Genomic DNA, 17,874 nt, shown 5'->3' on the forward strand with positions numbered 1-17,874 from the left:
TCAGCAAAGTGGCAGCAGATATCCTAGGTCCTGTTACCCGAGCGAAGACAAGCGGTGCAAAATACATACTCGTGTTGACGGACTATTTCACAAAATACGTGGTTTGCGTTCCCTTAGAAAGAACTACGGCCGAAGATGCTGCTAGAGCAATTGTGGAGAAATGGGTTTTGACGTTTGGAGCACCTGATTGCCTACACACCGACCAAGGATCAAACTTCTGCAGCGAACTGCTACTAGAAGTGTGCAAAATTTTTGGAATAGAGAAGACAAGAACATCTCCATATCACCCGCAGGGAAATGGTATGGTAGAACGTCACAACAGAGTTGTTGCGGATGTTATTTCCAATTATTGCGCAAACAATCCAAGTAGCTGGGATCAAATGATTCCCTATCTCAACTTCGTCTATAATACGACCGTACACAAAACAACAGGACAGATTCCATTCTCCCTTGTGTTTGGACAAGAATGCAAATACCCGATTGACCTGCTACTCCCGAAAGCACCTGGTCACGAAATTGCCAAATACGAATTCGCAAGATGGCTCAACGAGCAATTCAGAGAAGCACATATGAATGCTAGAGAGACACTTGGTTACAAGCAAGAAAGACAGAAAGATATGTATCAGAAAAACGTTTTTGGAGAGGAATTGAAGCCGGGAGAGAGAGTCTGGCTTTTTGCACCCCACAAAGCGAAATCAAAAAAACTCTTCGTTCCATGGGACGGACCGTACAACATCATTGAGAAGACGTCAGAGGTCAATTACAAAATTTCAAAGGATGCGAATGCAAAGAAATGGCAGATAGTCCACTACAATCGATTGAAGCCTGTGAAGGAGGAAGACGATTTACCCAGAATGGAAACGAGATCATCACATCAGTAGAAATGGCCCAGCCGCCAGAATACAAATGACCAGGAAGTTCCCATTGAAGTAAACAATCAAACTTTCACTCCAGAAGTTATATCAAAACGACCCAAACAAGAGAGTCCCTTCAAATGGATGGACGAAGATGAAGATTTTTTCTACGATCTCTTTGCAGAGCGAGAACATTCAACTAAAAGGCCCACTAAGACTAACATAGGAGCAGAACCGAACACTCCGGAACAAGCAACAACCCAAGAGAACCAGACTCCTTTTGTAACCCCAGCCAAAGAGATTGACTCTACACCACTGCCCCAACGACCACACAAGCCAAAAAAAGTCTTGAGGGACCTCAGTGAAATACAGTCAACACCTGCAAGCGCCAAAAGGGAAATGTGCAAACCAAAAACATTTGCAGAACTTTTGGGAACCAAAACTGACGAAACAGTAAACTCCATCGCTAAAACCCGAGAAAGGCGCGCAGTGAAATACCCAAAACGATTCGGAATTGACGACGAATAAAAAAAATAATATATATATATATATATATATATATATATATATATTTGTCTTTAAAAAAAAGAAACTTGATTAAGTTTCTCTATATAGCATTGCCTAAAAAAATGTAAAGATCAAAAGATGAGCCGAAATTTCTATTAACGACGGGGGCAATCGTAAAACATATTTGAATAGCACCAAATTAAAAAAAACTATCTTGCAAGTTACCTTAACACCGGTATTATGAAAAGAACTAATTAGCTCGAATACATTTCAGGGAATTTGGGGGAAATTTTTGTAGAATGTAGCACTCTTTCTAATACAGAAAAATGCTATCTAGGTTTAGCGCAGTAATTAACCATAGTAGTGTTTAGATGTACCACTTTGTGATATTTATATTAATACTTGCGGTACGACAGCAAACAGCGGAGAGTGCACGAACTACTGCGCATGTTCTCTTCCAACCTCAAACTCCAGTTTCATTGGCTGACTCATATCTGACTGTGGATATCGCAGTCCCACTTCCAAAGCTGTTGAACTTGGATCTCCGACCAATTTATAAATTCTCTTCAAAACTTCAGCGATTGGAACAGAAAACATGGAAGAGCTCCCAGTTTTGCAACAACCCAGAAATAAGCGCACTATTACAGCACCACTTTGACGGAATAATCTCATCTATTCAGATAGAATACGAAAGAGCAGAGAAAGAAAGGACAAAGCTTGTCAAAGAAGTAGCATCGTTTGTAAACCAGACTATCACTCTTCAGCGACAGAGACGATCACCACTGCTGTTTGCAATGGGAGCTGCGACGGCGATAACTTTGGAACCCTTACTGGAAAAAGCAGGCTGCAGGCTACTCTCAATTTTTGGTCTGTGTGAAAGCTCCAAGCGAAAAATGGAACAACTAGAAGGACGGTTGCACTATTTGGAATCAAGAATGGTTCACCTGCACAACGAAGAAAAAGAGTCTATTCAGGTCATGGCCAGCAGTAGTTTGAAGCTTCATGAAGACACACGAAAAGTGCTAAACTATTCAAAGGATAACTTTGAGATTCTGCAAACAAACCTGGAGATGCTTCAAAAAACAATGGAAGAAATACAACAAGCCCAAGCCTGTGATCATCGAAGGTCTGACGTTTTTATGTATGCCTTTCGCGCCCAAAGTGCAATTAACAACGTATCGTGGACTCTCAATGCTATGCACAGTGAGTTGCAAGTACAAACACTATATTTGACGGAACAGAGAAACATGTTTATTACAAGCATTGGAGTGTTATCCAAAGGAACACTGCCAAACGCACTAGTACCCTACGTGGATTTGCGGAAAATAATTACAACTCTGAAGCTGGGAGACAAAAAGTGTTCAATCCCATACGACCACTCAAGTTTACTTTATAGCCTGCCCTTAGTGAGAAATGTTTTTTCCAATCCACACGGACTGTTAATCACTATGGAGGTGCCAGTGTACAGTGGTGAACCAATCCACGATGGCTACAAAGCAATCCCTCTGCCGCAACCAATCAAGAACACAACAACGGCCGCAACTCTAAAATTAGAAAGGAGCTACTTGATCGTATCAAGGCGAGAAGAAAGCTATGCCGAAATGAAGAGTCAGGAATATCTGTCTTGTTGGGGGACACAATTGCTTAGACTTTGCACTAAGCCAGTAGCGTTAGTGAGCGCGCAAGATCAACTCTGCTTGACTTCACTCCTATACAATCACGAGGTGGCTGCTTTGAAGACTTGCACACGAGAAGTAACCGAATTGCCAATTTAACCGACAGCAATCTACCTTGGGAACTCTATGTACCTCCTCAACGCGGCAGACGATCAACAATTTCTTTATAACATAACGTACAGTGGGGGCAGAAAGTTTTCAAACCGTGTACCAGCCTGTAAAAGTTGCCTAGTGCATCCCCCCTGCAATGGAAAACTGGTTCACCCGCAGAATGGACTGGTCATGTTACCCGATCCAGCATATTGTCTTCAACACAGTGGACTAATAACAACAATCACAACTCCCGAACTACTGGTTACCGCTTTCGACATCCCGAGCATTCCAGCGGTCACTCCTACAGAAGAGAGTCGGAACTTGATCTTGCATAGGATCAGATCGGCACTCAAGGATAACCCTACAATTGATGTCACGCCTGAATTAGTCAGTGAGATGGTAGACAAAATCCATCAACAACTTTCTGACGAAAACAACTTCAAATCCTTTGGCCATGGGTCAACACTGCATACATTTAAAGAGCTGGCTGGTCTGCTTGGTTTCTCATTATGGTGTCTTGCTTTTGTCCTTCTAGCTGTCTGGACAGGGAAGAAGTGTTACCAGTCCAAGAACACTACGAAACTTATTCATATTTTGCCTAACGATGATCAACGAGATATCGGAACTGACATGCAGTTTGAGGAGAGATTAAACTTAGTTGAGAGAATGCGATATGAGGAGACAAGCGCTGATTAAAAAAAAAGACTGTCGTACCAAAATATGGTGATGGTGTTTTTATAGACTTATACTCTAATTTCACTTTTTTGTACTATTCAGGAGAATAGTTTAGTCCGGATGGGTGGGATGTAGGAATGGAAAGTTAAACTTATGCTTTTTTCGGAAAAGAACCAAATTAATACTGACCTTGAATTATTCCCAACACAAAAGCGAATTCTAAATTTGAAACTGTACAAAGATAATAATGGTAAAGAAGTTTAAACTGATGAGAATGGTTGAATAAGTAAATATTGATTCTGATAAAGATTATATCATGGATTGAAGACCAAAATTCTCACCCACGTAATATTGGATTAGAAACCCAAATTAGGGGCCTAAGTTATCAAAGTCATGAATGACCTTCTGAAAACTTTTCCCAAAAAGGTTTTTTTCTCACAAAGATTCGGAACATTTGGTAAAAATAGGACTAAACTATCATAACCAAACATAGATTAGCAGTATATATACGGCTCAATTTTAGCCAATTTTTGTAACCAAAATCAGTCTGAAAATAGTTATATTGTCGTGATAATCGAAATTTCGGAGTGAGTTAACAGATTTCTGTCGTGATACTGAACTTGTAATAATTGTTGAAACTAGTATACCCTTGTAATTATACTTTTCGTTAATTTAACTTAGCAAATTTTCAACTACTTTCTCTTTTTGGACCTTTTCTTAAAAATTAGTAGAGTTTAAACTGGTATCTAGTAGATATTTGTTAAACACTTTGATACGTGGCACTCATAGGCATTTGTAACGAGTTGTATTGAAGGAACCATAGTCTTGTAATAATTAGGACTGGGTAAAACTTAATCGTTTCTTTCGGTTTTCTGTTAATCAAAAGCGTACTTGTACAACTTTAGTAACTTCACAAAACATCTCTAAGGATCTGAAATCATACTCAATCTAGCTTCAATCTATTGGATTTAAATTAGTTTGGTGACTAGTAAAGTAGTGATCAACCAATCAATAATTAGGTTAAGTTAGGTTAACGGACTGGAGGACAGCACCGAGTCCAGGACAACATCAAGACGATTGATTTCTCAGAGTATTAATCGGCCAAGCTCCTTCCAGGAGACCGCATAGTGAAGCCACTCTGAGGGTAGGCCTGCCTGCTCGTAGAAGACTTGGCAAGTTAAGTTAACCCATGTAGTATGGAATGGTGAACCAAGTAGACAATTAAAAAGGTCTGCAGTAACCTGAAGTACCTGATGGGCAATGTCTTAACGTTCTATCAATTTGGTTAATACTCGTCTGGTTGGGTTGTGGAGTGAACACCGACGAGCTCTTCACGTCATCTACTATTTGTTTTAAGTATATTGGTTGATCGATTAATTAGAAAGTGATTTGAGGACCTGGTATAATTCTCAATCTTAGAGTCACCATTTTATTTCATTTTGTAAAGCATTTCTTAGAAGCTAAAATATCATATAACATAGAAAGGCATTACCAACATATTTTAATAACATTATTATTAGCAATTGACAACAGTTCTATAGCGCCTGAAAATACTTTCTTTAGGACTTGAACGGAGGGTCTGGTATAACCCTTCAGTCTAGTAAAGAGTAGTAGGTTTTGTGAAGTTACTATCCAGTCCAGTAGTTTTCTCTAAGATAGATTCTAGGATCAATTGTGGAATTGTGAATAGGGTAAAACCTCCACCCTAAATATTCAGATTCTATAGGCCCCAGTGACGTTTATTGTTGACATCCATTGATTTTTACAGCTGAATTGTGTGTATGTGAGGGGAGGGCCGTGAAAGCAAAGATACCATTTTCCTCTTGTGCTTTCAGACCCTAAACCAGTGACTGCTTGTTCCCTGGTGCAACTGGACAAGAGTACCCATGAACTGGACTGTACTCCCCCTACGGATCCAGCTGGGTTTGTCTCTCACGGATACACTGTCACTTCAAACAATGGACAAGCCACTAACGTCACTTTGCCCGTCAACCTCACATCTCTAACTCCCGCCGCCCTCTATACGTACAAAGTCGAGACCAAGTTAGCACTGATGACTTCTTTCAAACAAAATTTTAAGCAAATACTATAGTTATGCTTGCCTTTTATGCGACTTTTCTAACTGATTTGTTTTTTTCAGGCAGCTTTATTGCCTTTTTTTGATTTTTGCTAATCAATATTGCCATTTTGAACACGTGTACTCAATTGGTGGTCCTTTAACTATAAAAAGCTATATAAAATATTCGAAAATGGGTTTAATCGCTTTCAAACAAAGGTTGAGGCAATTCTTGTCGTTTATGTTTTTTGTGCAACACTTTTATTTGGCCGCTTTGGCTTTGCCATAGACCTTTTCTCCATGACTTCATTAGTTTCGGTGATCTAATTGTCATCACCAACTTTTAGCAGCTGAAATCGATCTGCGGCAATTTAAATTACTAAAAGCAAAAGGAAAGTTCGCCGTGATTGGTGCACATTTTCACGAAGTAGGCTACACTTCAATCAAGCGCCTTGCTTGTCATTCGAGACCACATCGTCTGACTTTATTTTCTAGCTGTTCATTTTGACAATAAAAGCTAATTACATAATTTGACACTTCTTTATACATAGGCTGAAATGGGCTACAATTGAACTTCACTCCATCAACTTCACATTGGCCTAATGTTTGTTTCCTTCATTTTTGCACAGTGACTTACTGATTTTTCTCCTGACAGATTCATATTCAAGCAATAAGTACAGCAATTGACTTTGAATGGGCTGAACTTTGTTATGCTATGTGACATCATTGTTATGCCAGTGACGTACTATAGAAAATTATTTAAAAAAATTGAACCAGCAATCACAATTTACCATTAGCATATTCACCGTAATATACACAATTTATGTACAACCATTCGTTAAAAGAAGTTTAATACATATTAAGAGAGAGTTTCAGTTTAAAAAGAAGTATTGAAGAAGAAAGTTCTCGTTAAAACTGAGTTTCTGTTCCTGTTGTATTAAAGACTTCTTCTGCCTCCGGCGCACTAGCATATATTTTTTGTATATTAGCATTAGCATATTATTTTTTTTTAGTGCAGCTTCATAAAACCCGCTCTTATAATATCTTAGCACAATTATTGGAGCAAAGTTATCTGGAGCTATAGTTTCTGGCTCCAGTCGAGATCATTTTTTCTGCTGTAGTATATCAATAATATTTTTTTAAAAAATATATACATAACTAGAAGTTTAAAACTGCTAGCTCTACCAGCGTCGGGATTACCCAATACAGCCAATGGATAACAACTTCTTTAGAAATTTGATTAAAAAATGGGAACAAATTTTGCAACAATGAACATAACAGTTTCCTTGAATTCATAGACAAGATGAAAATGTGTTTGTGTTTTGAGTATAAAACTGGCTTTGCGATAAAAATTTTTGCTTATTGTTTGAAAGATCTCCTGAATGAAACAATCAAAACTTTCTATTATATATTGAAAATGCAAATGTTTTAAAGTGACTGATTGTTTTCCTCAGGAAGAAACCCCATTTGTTAATAAATTTGTCAGTCTACTTATCAAGGCGAAAATTTTGTTAGCGGATAAGGAAATGAAGCATTGAAACAGTTCGAAATTTTTGTGCAAATTGGGCAAAAGTTTGATTTTCCTTTTCAGCTACGAATGTTCTCTAACGGGTAGCACTCTACAAAGCTCTCAGTTCCTCCTATCTGCTTACACAATCCCCGATTCGCCCCTGTTTACCACTATCACCCCCTCTACTGATACCCTGGAGTTCACCCTGGACAGAAACAATGACAACGTGCCTCCCAGTCTCTCAAGTCTCCACATGCAGTTCTGGAAGGGATCCTGTGATGCTCAATGCGTGTTCCCGTTTGTAGACGCGGCTGTCAGCGCCACAGAAGTGTTCTATGAGTGCCAGCCATATGCCACAGGACCAAACACTACCGAATGTTAGCTATCTGCTGTTGTGTGTGATCTAGTGGAAAACTGTAGCTTTGCTGTTTGCTATTTTTGTCTCCTATCACTATAGTTTTTCCCAATGAAGTCTTTCAGGCTACCCTGATCCCCAATAAAGACTACTCGTATCTCCCAATAAACCCATAAAAGTGATCTTTTCTGCTACAACCTCAATGCAATGCTGATCAAAAGAAATGGGAGCTTCCTTAACAACAGGAGGGGACTTGTGCTCACTTCAAGTTCAATAACGAGAGGAATTTAAAAAACGAAAGTTAAAAGGCTGAGGTAGAGAGGAAGAAACATCAAAGATCGGAGAAAACATTAAGTTCCTTTACACTATTTTTATTCTTACCTGACCAAAGTGGGGAGAATAAAAACATTTTACATGTGGAAAAATAGAAAACGCTGATGACATGAGATCCATAAACTGTTGATCTGTTTTATTGATAACCACCCTTATGTTAACCAAGTTAATTGTCAATTAAACTCAATGGATTTTTAAAAAGTTTTAATTAAAGGAATCTTGTCCTTTTTTGCACAAGAACTTTTGAAAATCTTTATATTTTGATGTAATTAATTAATTGGTCCATTAAAAGTTGTTTCATAACAGATTTAATACTGTTTCAGTTAAATGTGCCTCTTCTGTGATTGATGGTACGCTACAACAGGACGGATTGATCACTTGTCCATCTAGTTGTCTAAGTACGTGTATTAGCCCCCGAAAAATCAATTAGCTCATTAATAGCCGCCTCCATTGTCTCAGCTGGCTATTATAGCGCTCTTATTTTCTATCTGGTGAACAAACGTCAAAGGCATAGAGACAATTTAGAGTGGTTTTCGTTCATGTATTATTATGCGAGAGAGCGAGAGAAATATAGATGTGAAATTTTGGCTGGGCGAGCAAAATCTTTTGATCACATTGGGCGGCTTTTCCAAAGCCGTTTTTTAAAATCTTTTAGCTTAGTTTTATCGGATAACAGTGTTTGTCTTATTTATCTCAATAGTATTAGTTAGTTTGGAATCCGTTTTGACCATCCGACAAAAATATTAAACTTTAAAGCGCAGTTTTGAGCTATTGTTGCCATTTTGCCCTGTTGGGCGCTTTTAAGCAGTTTTGGTGATCTTATATTATTTTTTGTAGCATCTGGGGAGGTTTTGGTTGACCTTAATTGTTATGGTATAGGTTCTCTATTTACAAGGCTTTAACTTTGAGATGTAATTGTTAAAAAATGGCTCAATTTTAAACAAAGTTTTGCCCAATTTTGTCTGTTGTTTTTAGACTTGACGGTTCAAGGTCTTATTCATCCCAATTCTACTGAAATTTCTTTCATAAATTTGTAAATTCTTTCCGATTTTTCATTGTTTACTTGGTTGTTGTTTTTGTTTTTCTATGGCTGGTGTTGCATTGTGCACTGTTCAAGCAGAAAAGTTTTTCTAAAATGTCCCGTTTTGAATAACAATCGATAGATAGAATTATGACTTTTTGAGTTTTTTAACAATTTTACTTTTTCTTTTCACACTTTCCTCGATTTTTCTTATTGTAGCATCAAGAAACATTATTTGATATGCGAGTTGTTTTGGCAATAGGGGTTTCGGCAGCTCAACATATCAGATTTTTTTCATATATCATTTTTGGAATTCTCATGTAATCGTTCTTGGTTTTTGGAAATAATTAGTAGATTTAAAAGGCTCATTTTTTCCTTGAGTTGTTGTCTTGGGCCTAAAGTAATGTTTACTCTGTGTCAGTTTTGGAGTGTTCCGGCTTTGTTTTTCTTAGCTTCGTCATGCAAAAATTTGTTTTACTTTACCTTAGTTCACATCTTGGACAACATTCTGCATGAAATCTTTTTATATTCTCCAGGCTATTTTCATTCTTCGCTTCTTGTACTCAAAATGCTTCTGAATAGCAGTGGCTCAGCAAAGCAATCTAATATCGTCAGAATCGGTATTCAAAAACGAAATTAAAATGGAGAAGGAATAATACGATAAAGCCTAATTTTAGATACCCGCTACTTTAACTAATTTCTTTAAATTTTTTATTGACATCTCTAATGTTTAATGGTATTGATGCTAGCACTTGCATCCTCTCGTTAGGAAACAAAGGTATGCGTTACTGCGAAATCCAATCAAAATAGTTCGCACTTTTAAAATGTTTTTGTACAACAATCAATTTTTATCACTGTTTTTCTGTTCGTTCAATCCCAATCGGTTTTATGGGAACCAATGGCAGCTATTTTCCGACCATCTCCCTTGTAAAATTTTTTTCAAGTGAACGAAGTTCTTTGTACACGTCAGCAACCGTCTTTCTTTTTTTCTTTTTTTGATATTTTCAAAAGGACTGCTAAAAATTTAAAAATTTATCAATAGAAAATGGTTAACTTGGTATCGCAATTGGCATGCCAGTAATAGAAGTAGTTTTCCTGTTGCAAGCAAAATAGTTAACAAAATTTTTTGTGCTTAAGTAATTTTTTTTTGTAAATGTTAATTTGAACTAATCGGGGAGAGTAAAACTGCAAGCTGCCTTTCACTTTCGTTCTAAAGCTCTTTTGCTATTTTATCTTAAAATATTTTTTTGAAATTTTTCTATCTGCATTTTCTTGTCAACGCCATTTTGTTTACGAGTTTTTCTGGAAAAATATTGTTTCGAAAATTTGGCCGTTGTTTCAGATTATGTCGATCGTTTTGTTGGTAATGTCTGTCAGTCCTCAGAGTCCCAATTTCGTATCGCGCAATGAGTAGAGACCATTAGCTCAATTTAGCTGCTCATTGTTCAACCAATGAAGAGATCAATTAAAAGCGGTCGTTTTTTCGGTTTTCATACTAATTGAAGACTCGGTTGTTGTTTTTGCATAAACGAGAATCTGCGATTATTTTGGATACCTGTTCAATTAAATTCTCGGTACAATTGATCTGCTTGACTCAATTACTATCAAGTGGACATAAATGTGGCAACCAAGTTTTTTGTTATTCAAAATTTATCAAACGAAAGAATGAATTCGGACATAATTGCACAACGTCTCATTATTTTTTTGGCTATATCAGTTTTATAGTATGGCATAAGTTGCAACTGGGGCGCTTAATTTAAACCTTGAGAGGCTAACAAATAATCGTGTCACATTGTTAAAGAACGCAACTGAACATCCAATTGAACATAACATTTTTCCATATACTGTCATTACTAAGACAAAACTATATGTTTCCTCTAGGTTTAAATATTCATTTGTTATTTATTTCAAACAATTCTTTCGCTATTACTATGTTTTCAGCCTTTCTGTACGCCAACATATATTATTTTGGGGACGCTTTGCGTACTTGCTATAAAACTTTTTGAGCATTTTCATTGAGACAAAATTGTCAAGCTCTGATGTAATATTCTCCAAAAACTGGAGCAACTTTTAAAGGTATTTTTACTTTCTCTCAAAATTCGCCCCTTCCGTTTTCTGCGTTTTCCACAAGCTCTATTAATTTAATGCTTGCATATGACATGCCTTCAGTTTCACTCGAAACATGCTTTTCTATGAATGGATGAAAATAAAATGACACGAATGCAACAGCTAAGTGTTTAATAGCCGCCCTCATCTTCTCAGCCTGCTATTATAGCGCTCCTATTTTTTACAATTCAAAGAATTTCAATTGTATTAGGGCGCCGTCTTTTTACGACTCGAAGAGGAGTATTGGAGAAGTCCTTTTTTTAATCAATTTTATTGGAGTGATTTTTGAAGCGGGAAATGAAACGCGTGAAAAAATTCAAAAGTGAAGAGTTGAGCGAAAAGAGAGTGGTTTTTATTCATACCGCTGTTTTTGAGCGAGCGAGAAATTGATGTGTGAAAAAATTTTAGCTCAGCGAGCGAATTGTTTTTGTTCACGTGCGGCATTTTAAAGCAGTTTTCATTTATTAATAGCCGCCCTCATCTTATCAGCCGGCTATTATAGCGCTCCTATTTTTTTTACTTCGTCGAATAAAAAAAGTTTTGCTTTACCTCATTTTGCCGCCTTTTCAACATTTTGCGTGAAATCTTTTTGACTTCTCTAGGCTAGTTTCTCTCTTCTCTCATTCTGCTAAAAGTGATTTTGAACATCAGTTGCTCAGCAAAGCAATTCAAAATGAACAGAGTTAGTACAAAAAAAAGATGTCAGAAATAGAAACGGGATAAACCCATAAAGCCCAATTTTAGATGCCCGCTATTTGAACGTCGTTCCTATAAGTCTTATTTACCATCTCTAATGCTTATTGTTTTTGATGGTAGCCCCTGTAGCCTCTCTCTAAAACAGAAGTATGTTCAACCACAAAATGCCATCAAAATAAATTGGACATCTGTTTTTGTACAAAAATCTTTTTTTTCAATATCTTCTGTTGTTTCAATCCCAGTCATGCTTATTGGAATCAACGGTGGCTATTTTCCGGCAATCTGCCGGGTATGTTTTTGGTTAGGAGGTTTGGTTATGATTTTGATTTAATTTTAGGCTGGTTTTGGTAGTGGTTTGAAGGTTTCTGGAAATTTATTTGAATTTTATGATAATTCGGAGGTTTTTAATTGCTCTCAAACGAAATTTGTATTAATTATATTAGTCCTGTCGGTCTTTTTTTAATGCCATTTTTCGCTTGACCGATTTTTGGTCTGACGCTTTTGACTTTTCGTCCTCAAAAACGTGATAAACAGGTAGCGCCCAGCGGGCATTAAGTGTTCTTAGAGCTTTTCAGCTCTGTTTCACCTCAAACTATTTTGGAGAATTATACTTATTTTTATGGTGTGAAGGGTGGTTCTTAGAGGTTGAGATACCTCCTCCCCTGTTGACCCCCACCCAACCCAGTGTTCCCCCCATCAGGCCCCGGTGCACCCCCCACCACCCCCCCCCCCCCGTGGCTAGCTACTGACGAAGCCAACCGCTCGCTGGTCGTTTGATAGCAATTCGCCCGACGTTAGTCGGTTATGTTTAATGTATTTTGCTGATTTTCGGGCTAATTTTAGCGTTTTTTTGACGATTAATTTGTTATACTGGCTCAAATGGGTATTGAAGAAACACCTCATACTTGAGCAAATTTATGATAACAATTGGTTGCAATTTTGTGGGTAAGAATCATTTTTTTGTTGAGAAAAATGACAAAAAATGGCGAAAATTGGAACTATTTTTCTTAATTTTTTGCGGTTTTTCGTTTTTTTAGCTAAGTTTCTTAGCGTATTATGACTTTCCTATTGTTTTCAGAGCATCTGGATACCCTATTGGCTGAATGGAATTTTTCTTTGGATGTATATGCTTTTGAAATATTAAAAAATTTAGTAACTTTTTCCAGTTTTTCAGTGAAAGTTGTTTTTAAGAGCTTTTTTTCATAATTTAGCCTAAAGTATTTTTTTTCAGATTTCATATAAGTGGTTTTTTATGTACTAGTTGTTTTGATGAAGTTATTTTGGCAGAGATAGTTTTTTCGGTATCTCAATTTATAACAAAATTTGATCAGATTTTTTATATTTTAACAGATTTGATTTTTTTGTTTTTACTTTTTTGTTTCATGGTTTTGTTTCAAGATAATCATAAATTAGTAGAGGCACGTTTTGTTTGATCAGTAGTTGGATGGTGTTTAAATGGATTTTCACTTCGAGTCGTTCCGGAATTCTTCCGGCTACGTTTTTTTTTTAAGATCTGTTCAAACATTTTCATGATTTTTGAAGTCAAATTGGAATAGTGATTTTGGTCACTCCGAAACAGGAAATGGAGCGAAAAAGCGAGTGGTTTTGAGGCTTGAATTTTGTCGCTCTAATTTTAAAGTAGAGTGAGAAAATGGTGTACAAAAATTTGGTTTCTCGGTAGTGGTTTTTTTGTTCACATGCGGCAATTTCATTCTGATTTTTACTGTTTTTTCGATTTTTTGGATCAGATATTTTTTCTAAAAGGTTTTTCCATTTCATTCACAGCTCAATCTATGCTTAGTGTTTTGTTTGAATTGAATTTTCATTTCCCGCTAGTGGTTTTTTTGTTCACATGCGGCATTTTGACATTGATTTTCTGTTTTTTTCTTATTTTTTTTATTTGATTTTTTTTAAATGGTTTTCTCAATTCACTCATAAACCATTCTTTGTCAAGTTTGTCTGTTTAGTCAATAAAAATTCTTTGAATTGTACGTCAGGACTTGTCCTGCTATGTTTTTTTTACTTCGTCGAATAAAAAAATGTTTCGCTTTACCTCATTTTGCCGCTTTTTCAACATTTTGCGTGATATCTTTTTGACTTCTCTAGGCTAGTTTCTCTCTTCTCTCATTCTGCTAAAAGTGATTTTGAACATCAGTTGCTCAGCAAAGCAATTCAAAATGAACAGAGTCAGTATAAAAAAATTAAAGTCAGAAGTAGAAACGGGATAAACCCATAAAGCCCAATTTTAGATGGCCGCTATTTGAACGTCGTTCCTATAAGTCTTAGTTACCATCTCTAATGCTTATTGGTATTGATAGTAGCCCCTGTAGCCTCTCTCTTTGAAACAGAAGTACGTTATGTTCAACTACGAAATGCCATCAAAATAAATCGGACTTAAAAAATGTTTTTGTACAAAAATCTTTTTTTTTCAATATCTTTTCTTTCAATCCCAATCATGCTTATTGGAATCAACGGCGGCTATTTTCCGGCAATCTGCCGTGTATGTTTATTTTCTTTGCATTTATTTTGGTTTTTTTAGTAGCAATTGTCCTGCTCTAGTACAAAAATTTGATTCAGGCAGTTTTGTTTCATGGAACATTTCATCTTTTTCCGAATGATAACGTTTGAGCTATCTTTGTTTGCTTGAGCTGTAGCATAAACATCCCAGAAAATTGGGTGGGGGCATTAACGGACGTAACCAACTCTCTCCTGGTCTAAAGTGGATTCTATAGTCGAGTAATGTTACTTGAGTTAGTTTCCGAAACCGATCTTGCTGTACTTACAAATCCAAGCGATCAAATTTAGGATCAACTCTATTAAGAGGCAACTAAAACCCCTTTTTGCTTCAGGGCAAATTTAGACTTTATTATGGGCGAACGCAAAGGAAGCCGAAGTAAAAGCAAGCCGAAAGTTATGTAATAGTTATGTAATCTATAAGAAAAAATACATTGTTAGCCGTTACAATCAATACTGCTCGTAGTATTATAGTGCATAATGTATTCCAATGCATCAAAGAAACAAAATTACGTCAATTTTTAGACATCTAATGGGTACGGGCCTCAACGGACCGCCGTCCATGGCCATGCCTCTCATCCGCTGTGGGAGGTAATCCGGAAATCGCGGGCCGTTTATCGCGGCGAAGACGCGACGAGCGCCCACCGGCCCGCCAGGTGCAACTTAAGTTACGGGTATCCCTAAAATTTTTCGGCTTACTTGACCTCATTTTCAAAATTCGGCTGGTTTACCTATCGGCTTGCTTGACCGCCACCTTTATTATGTAACATTTCGGCTTACAGCTGAATTGTTTCGGTTTCTTTTGTGTTTCAGAGACCTGCTCTGGAAGTACCACTGGATACAAGTGCAACTTCCCTGCAGTGATCGACAATAGACAGTTCCATACCTGTACAGGATACGACTCAAGTGAGAGTTGTTATCGTGTGAAGCTCGGCTCTTGTTTCATTTTTTTGTTATCTGAAATTGAGACCACCTAACCTCAATCGTTTGCAAAATGTGTCAACGCAGTTATTTACTATATAGGAATGAGTTCCCAGAGTGCTTTCTGAACATTTAAATTTAAATAAACAGCATTGAAATCAATCATCAAGGCTAGAATTTAAGGTGAATTAATATTAGTTTGACGGTAAAAATATCAATCCGAATCTCTAAAGTCCTCATATCTTAAAAAACCATTGGCCAATGAACGGGTACAACCTCAACAAAAACAATGAACTCAATTCAAGGCATTAAATAAATTTGTATTGTATAAATAACGAGGGCGTAGGAAAGAAACAATAGGTTGGAAGTTTGAGCTTTATCTTAAAAATGAGTCTATAGACACAAAAATATGTTTTAGCTGAGGGTTCGCTTTTTGCGTACTTTTGATCCGAGACTGATACGTTTCTTTCCGTCTTTCTTTAACAGTAAAAAGTTGTTCTTTTATTTTTTCAGTTTGAGTGATCAATTTTTTTAACACTTTAATCTCTGCAAATCATGTTTTAGTGCACAATTTGTAAAGATGTAATTTGTTTTTCATTTTACTAAAAAAATAAAATGAAATAATAGTGATTTATGCCAATCGTTGTTGGGTTTGAATCAAATAGTCCATTTCAGACTTAAATTTCCTAGTGCAATGCGTCTGCAATTGGTTTGCTCGCACATCCGTTCACAGGTTTTATACTATTGCTTTTTCCTTCGATTACAGTCCTGTCAGATTACAGTCATTTTGGTCGAGTCAAAAGCAGATTCAATGAACCAAAATGCCGTCTTTTATTGGCTGACAGATGGCCATATGTCTAAATGAAGTTTGTGCTTTCATTTTAATCCTCCTATATATTAAACGCGTGAGCTCTAAATTTGGACAAAATTTTTGCATGGTTAAGGGGCTTCTCGAAGCGCAAGTTTAAGAGCTGCATTGAGCAGCATGGTTAAGCGAACATATCGAGAGAGTTCAATCCTCCTATATATTAAACGCGTGAGCTCTAAATTTGGACAACATTTTTGCATGGTTAAGGGGCCTCTCGAAGCGCATGTTTAAGAGCTGCAGAACTAATTAATTGCTCCCGAACTAAGTTTGAAGTTCTTATTGTAAACGTTTGTGTTTCTGCAAAGTTTTGGCCGTGCAGAATCTGCACTTTTCGAGGACACTCTTAACTTTCAACTAAGTTTTTCACGCTTTATTTTTTGATTTTTGCGTGATCTCAAATGCTCTCAATTTAAATATGTTTATTGATTCGGTAAAAGCGATTGTAAGAAACGGTAGTATTTAGGCGTTATAGCGGAGTTGGTAAGATGGATGACTACTAATCTGAGGGTCGAGGGTTCGAACCCGTGTGGGGTACCCTTCTCTTTGGAGACATGAAAACTTGTAATCAAGATCATTCCGTCTGATGTTCGAGCGCTTTTCTTGCGACGCTGATTCGTTTTTTGTTCCTGTGTGTGTGTTAGAAAGAAAAATGCTAATCCTCCTATATATTAAACGCGTGAGCTCTAAATTTGGACAAAATTTTTGCACGGTTAAGGGACTTCTCGAAGCTCATGCTTAACAGCTGCACTGAGCAGCATGTTTAAGCTAACATATCGGGAGTTCAATGACCTGAAATGCTCAGAGTAGATGTCTGAGAACCGAACCTGGGGTAAAAGACTCTTAGGCACGTGCAGATAGCACGAGGTTGAGAGTGCTTGAAAGTATACTTATCAAGAAGGAGGATTTACTGTCCTGGGTACTACGTGTTTTTTAATTGCTCCAGAACTTTAGCCGTAAAGATTCTGCGCTATTCTAGAACACCATCAATTTCAATTAAGTTTTTCACGCTTAATTTTTTGATGTTTGCGTGATCTCAAATGCTCTCAATCCGAAATATGCTTATTGATACCGTATGAGCAATTGTGAGAAACGGTGTTATGTAGTCGTTATAGCGCAGCTGGTAAGATGAATGACTGCTAATCTGAGGTTCGAGGGTTCGAAGCAGTTTCGGGTTTCCTTCTTTTTGTAGACATAAAAATTTTTAATCAACATCATTCCTCCCGTTGTTTGAGAGCTCTTCTTGGGACGCTAAGTTGTTTTATGTTCCGGTGTGTGTCAGAAAGAAAATTGCTAAATCTATATATTAAACGCTTGAGCTCTAATTTTTTTGAAAATTGTTTTGCATGTCTAAGGGGCCTGCCGAAACGCATGTTTAAGAGCCAAATTGAGCAGCATGGTTATGCAAACATATCAAGAGGGTTCAATGACATAAAAAGCTCAAAAAAGATGGTTGAGAACAGAATCTGGGACAAAAGACTGTTAGTCAGGTGCAAAAACCACGAAGCTAGGAGGGCTTGAAAGTATGCTCTCCAAGAGGGAGGATTTACTGTCCCGGGTACTACGTATTTTTTAATTGCTTCCAAGTTAAGTTTAAGGTTCCTATTGTAGACGTGTGTTTTTCTGCCAAGTTGTAGCCGTACAGATTCTGCGCTATTATAGGACACATTTACCTTTAAACTAAGTTTTTCA

General features: G+C 37.0%; 1 protein-coding gene across 1 annotated transcript in view; it reads left to right on the top strand.

Moving 5' to 3' along the window:
* LOC142357630 (uncharacterized) overlaps window positions 1–17,874 on the top strand; it is a 42,785-nt gene that overhangs the window by 12,715 nt on the left and 12,196 nt on the right. The window contains exons 3-6 of the mRNA XM_075409178.1: window positions 5,641–5,848; window positions 7,453–7,748; window positions 8,383–8,457; window positions 15,210–15,302. Of these exons, the coding sequence (XP_075265293.1) occupies window positions 5,641–5,848; window positions 7,453–7,748; window positions 8,383–8,457; window positions 15,210–15,302 (672 nt within the window). The remainder of the gene's footprint in view (window positions 1–5,640; window positions 5,849–7,452; window positions 7,749–8,382; window positions 8,458–15,209; window positions 15,303–17,874) is intronic.

Source organism: Convolutriloba macropyga, unplaced genomic scaffold, assembly GCF_964194025.1.
Source record: "Convolutriloba macropyga unplaced genomic scaffold, txConMacr16.3 SCAFFOLD_1653, whole genome shotgun sequence".
Taxonomy (NCBI): domain Eukaryota; kingdom Metazoa; phylum Xenacoelomorpha; order Acoela; family Convolutidae; genus Convolutriloba; species Convolutriloba macropyga.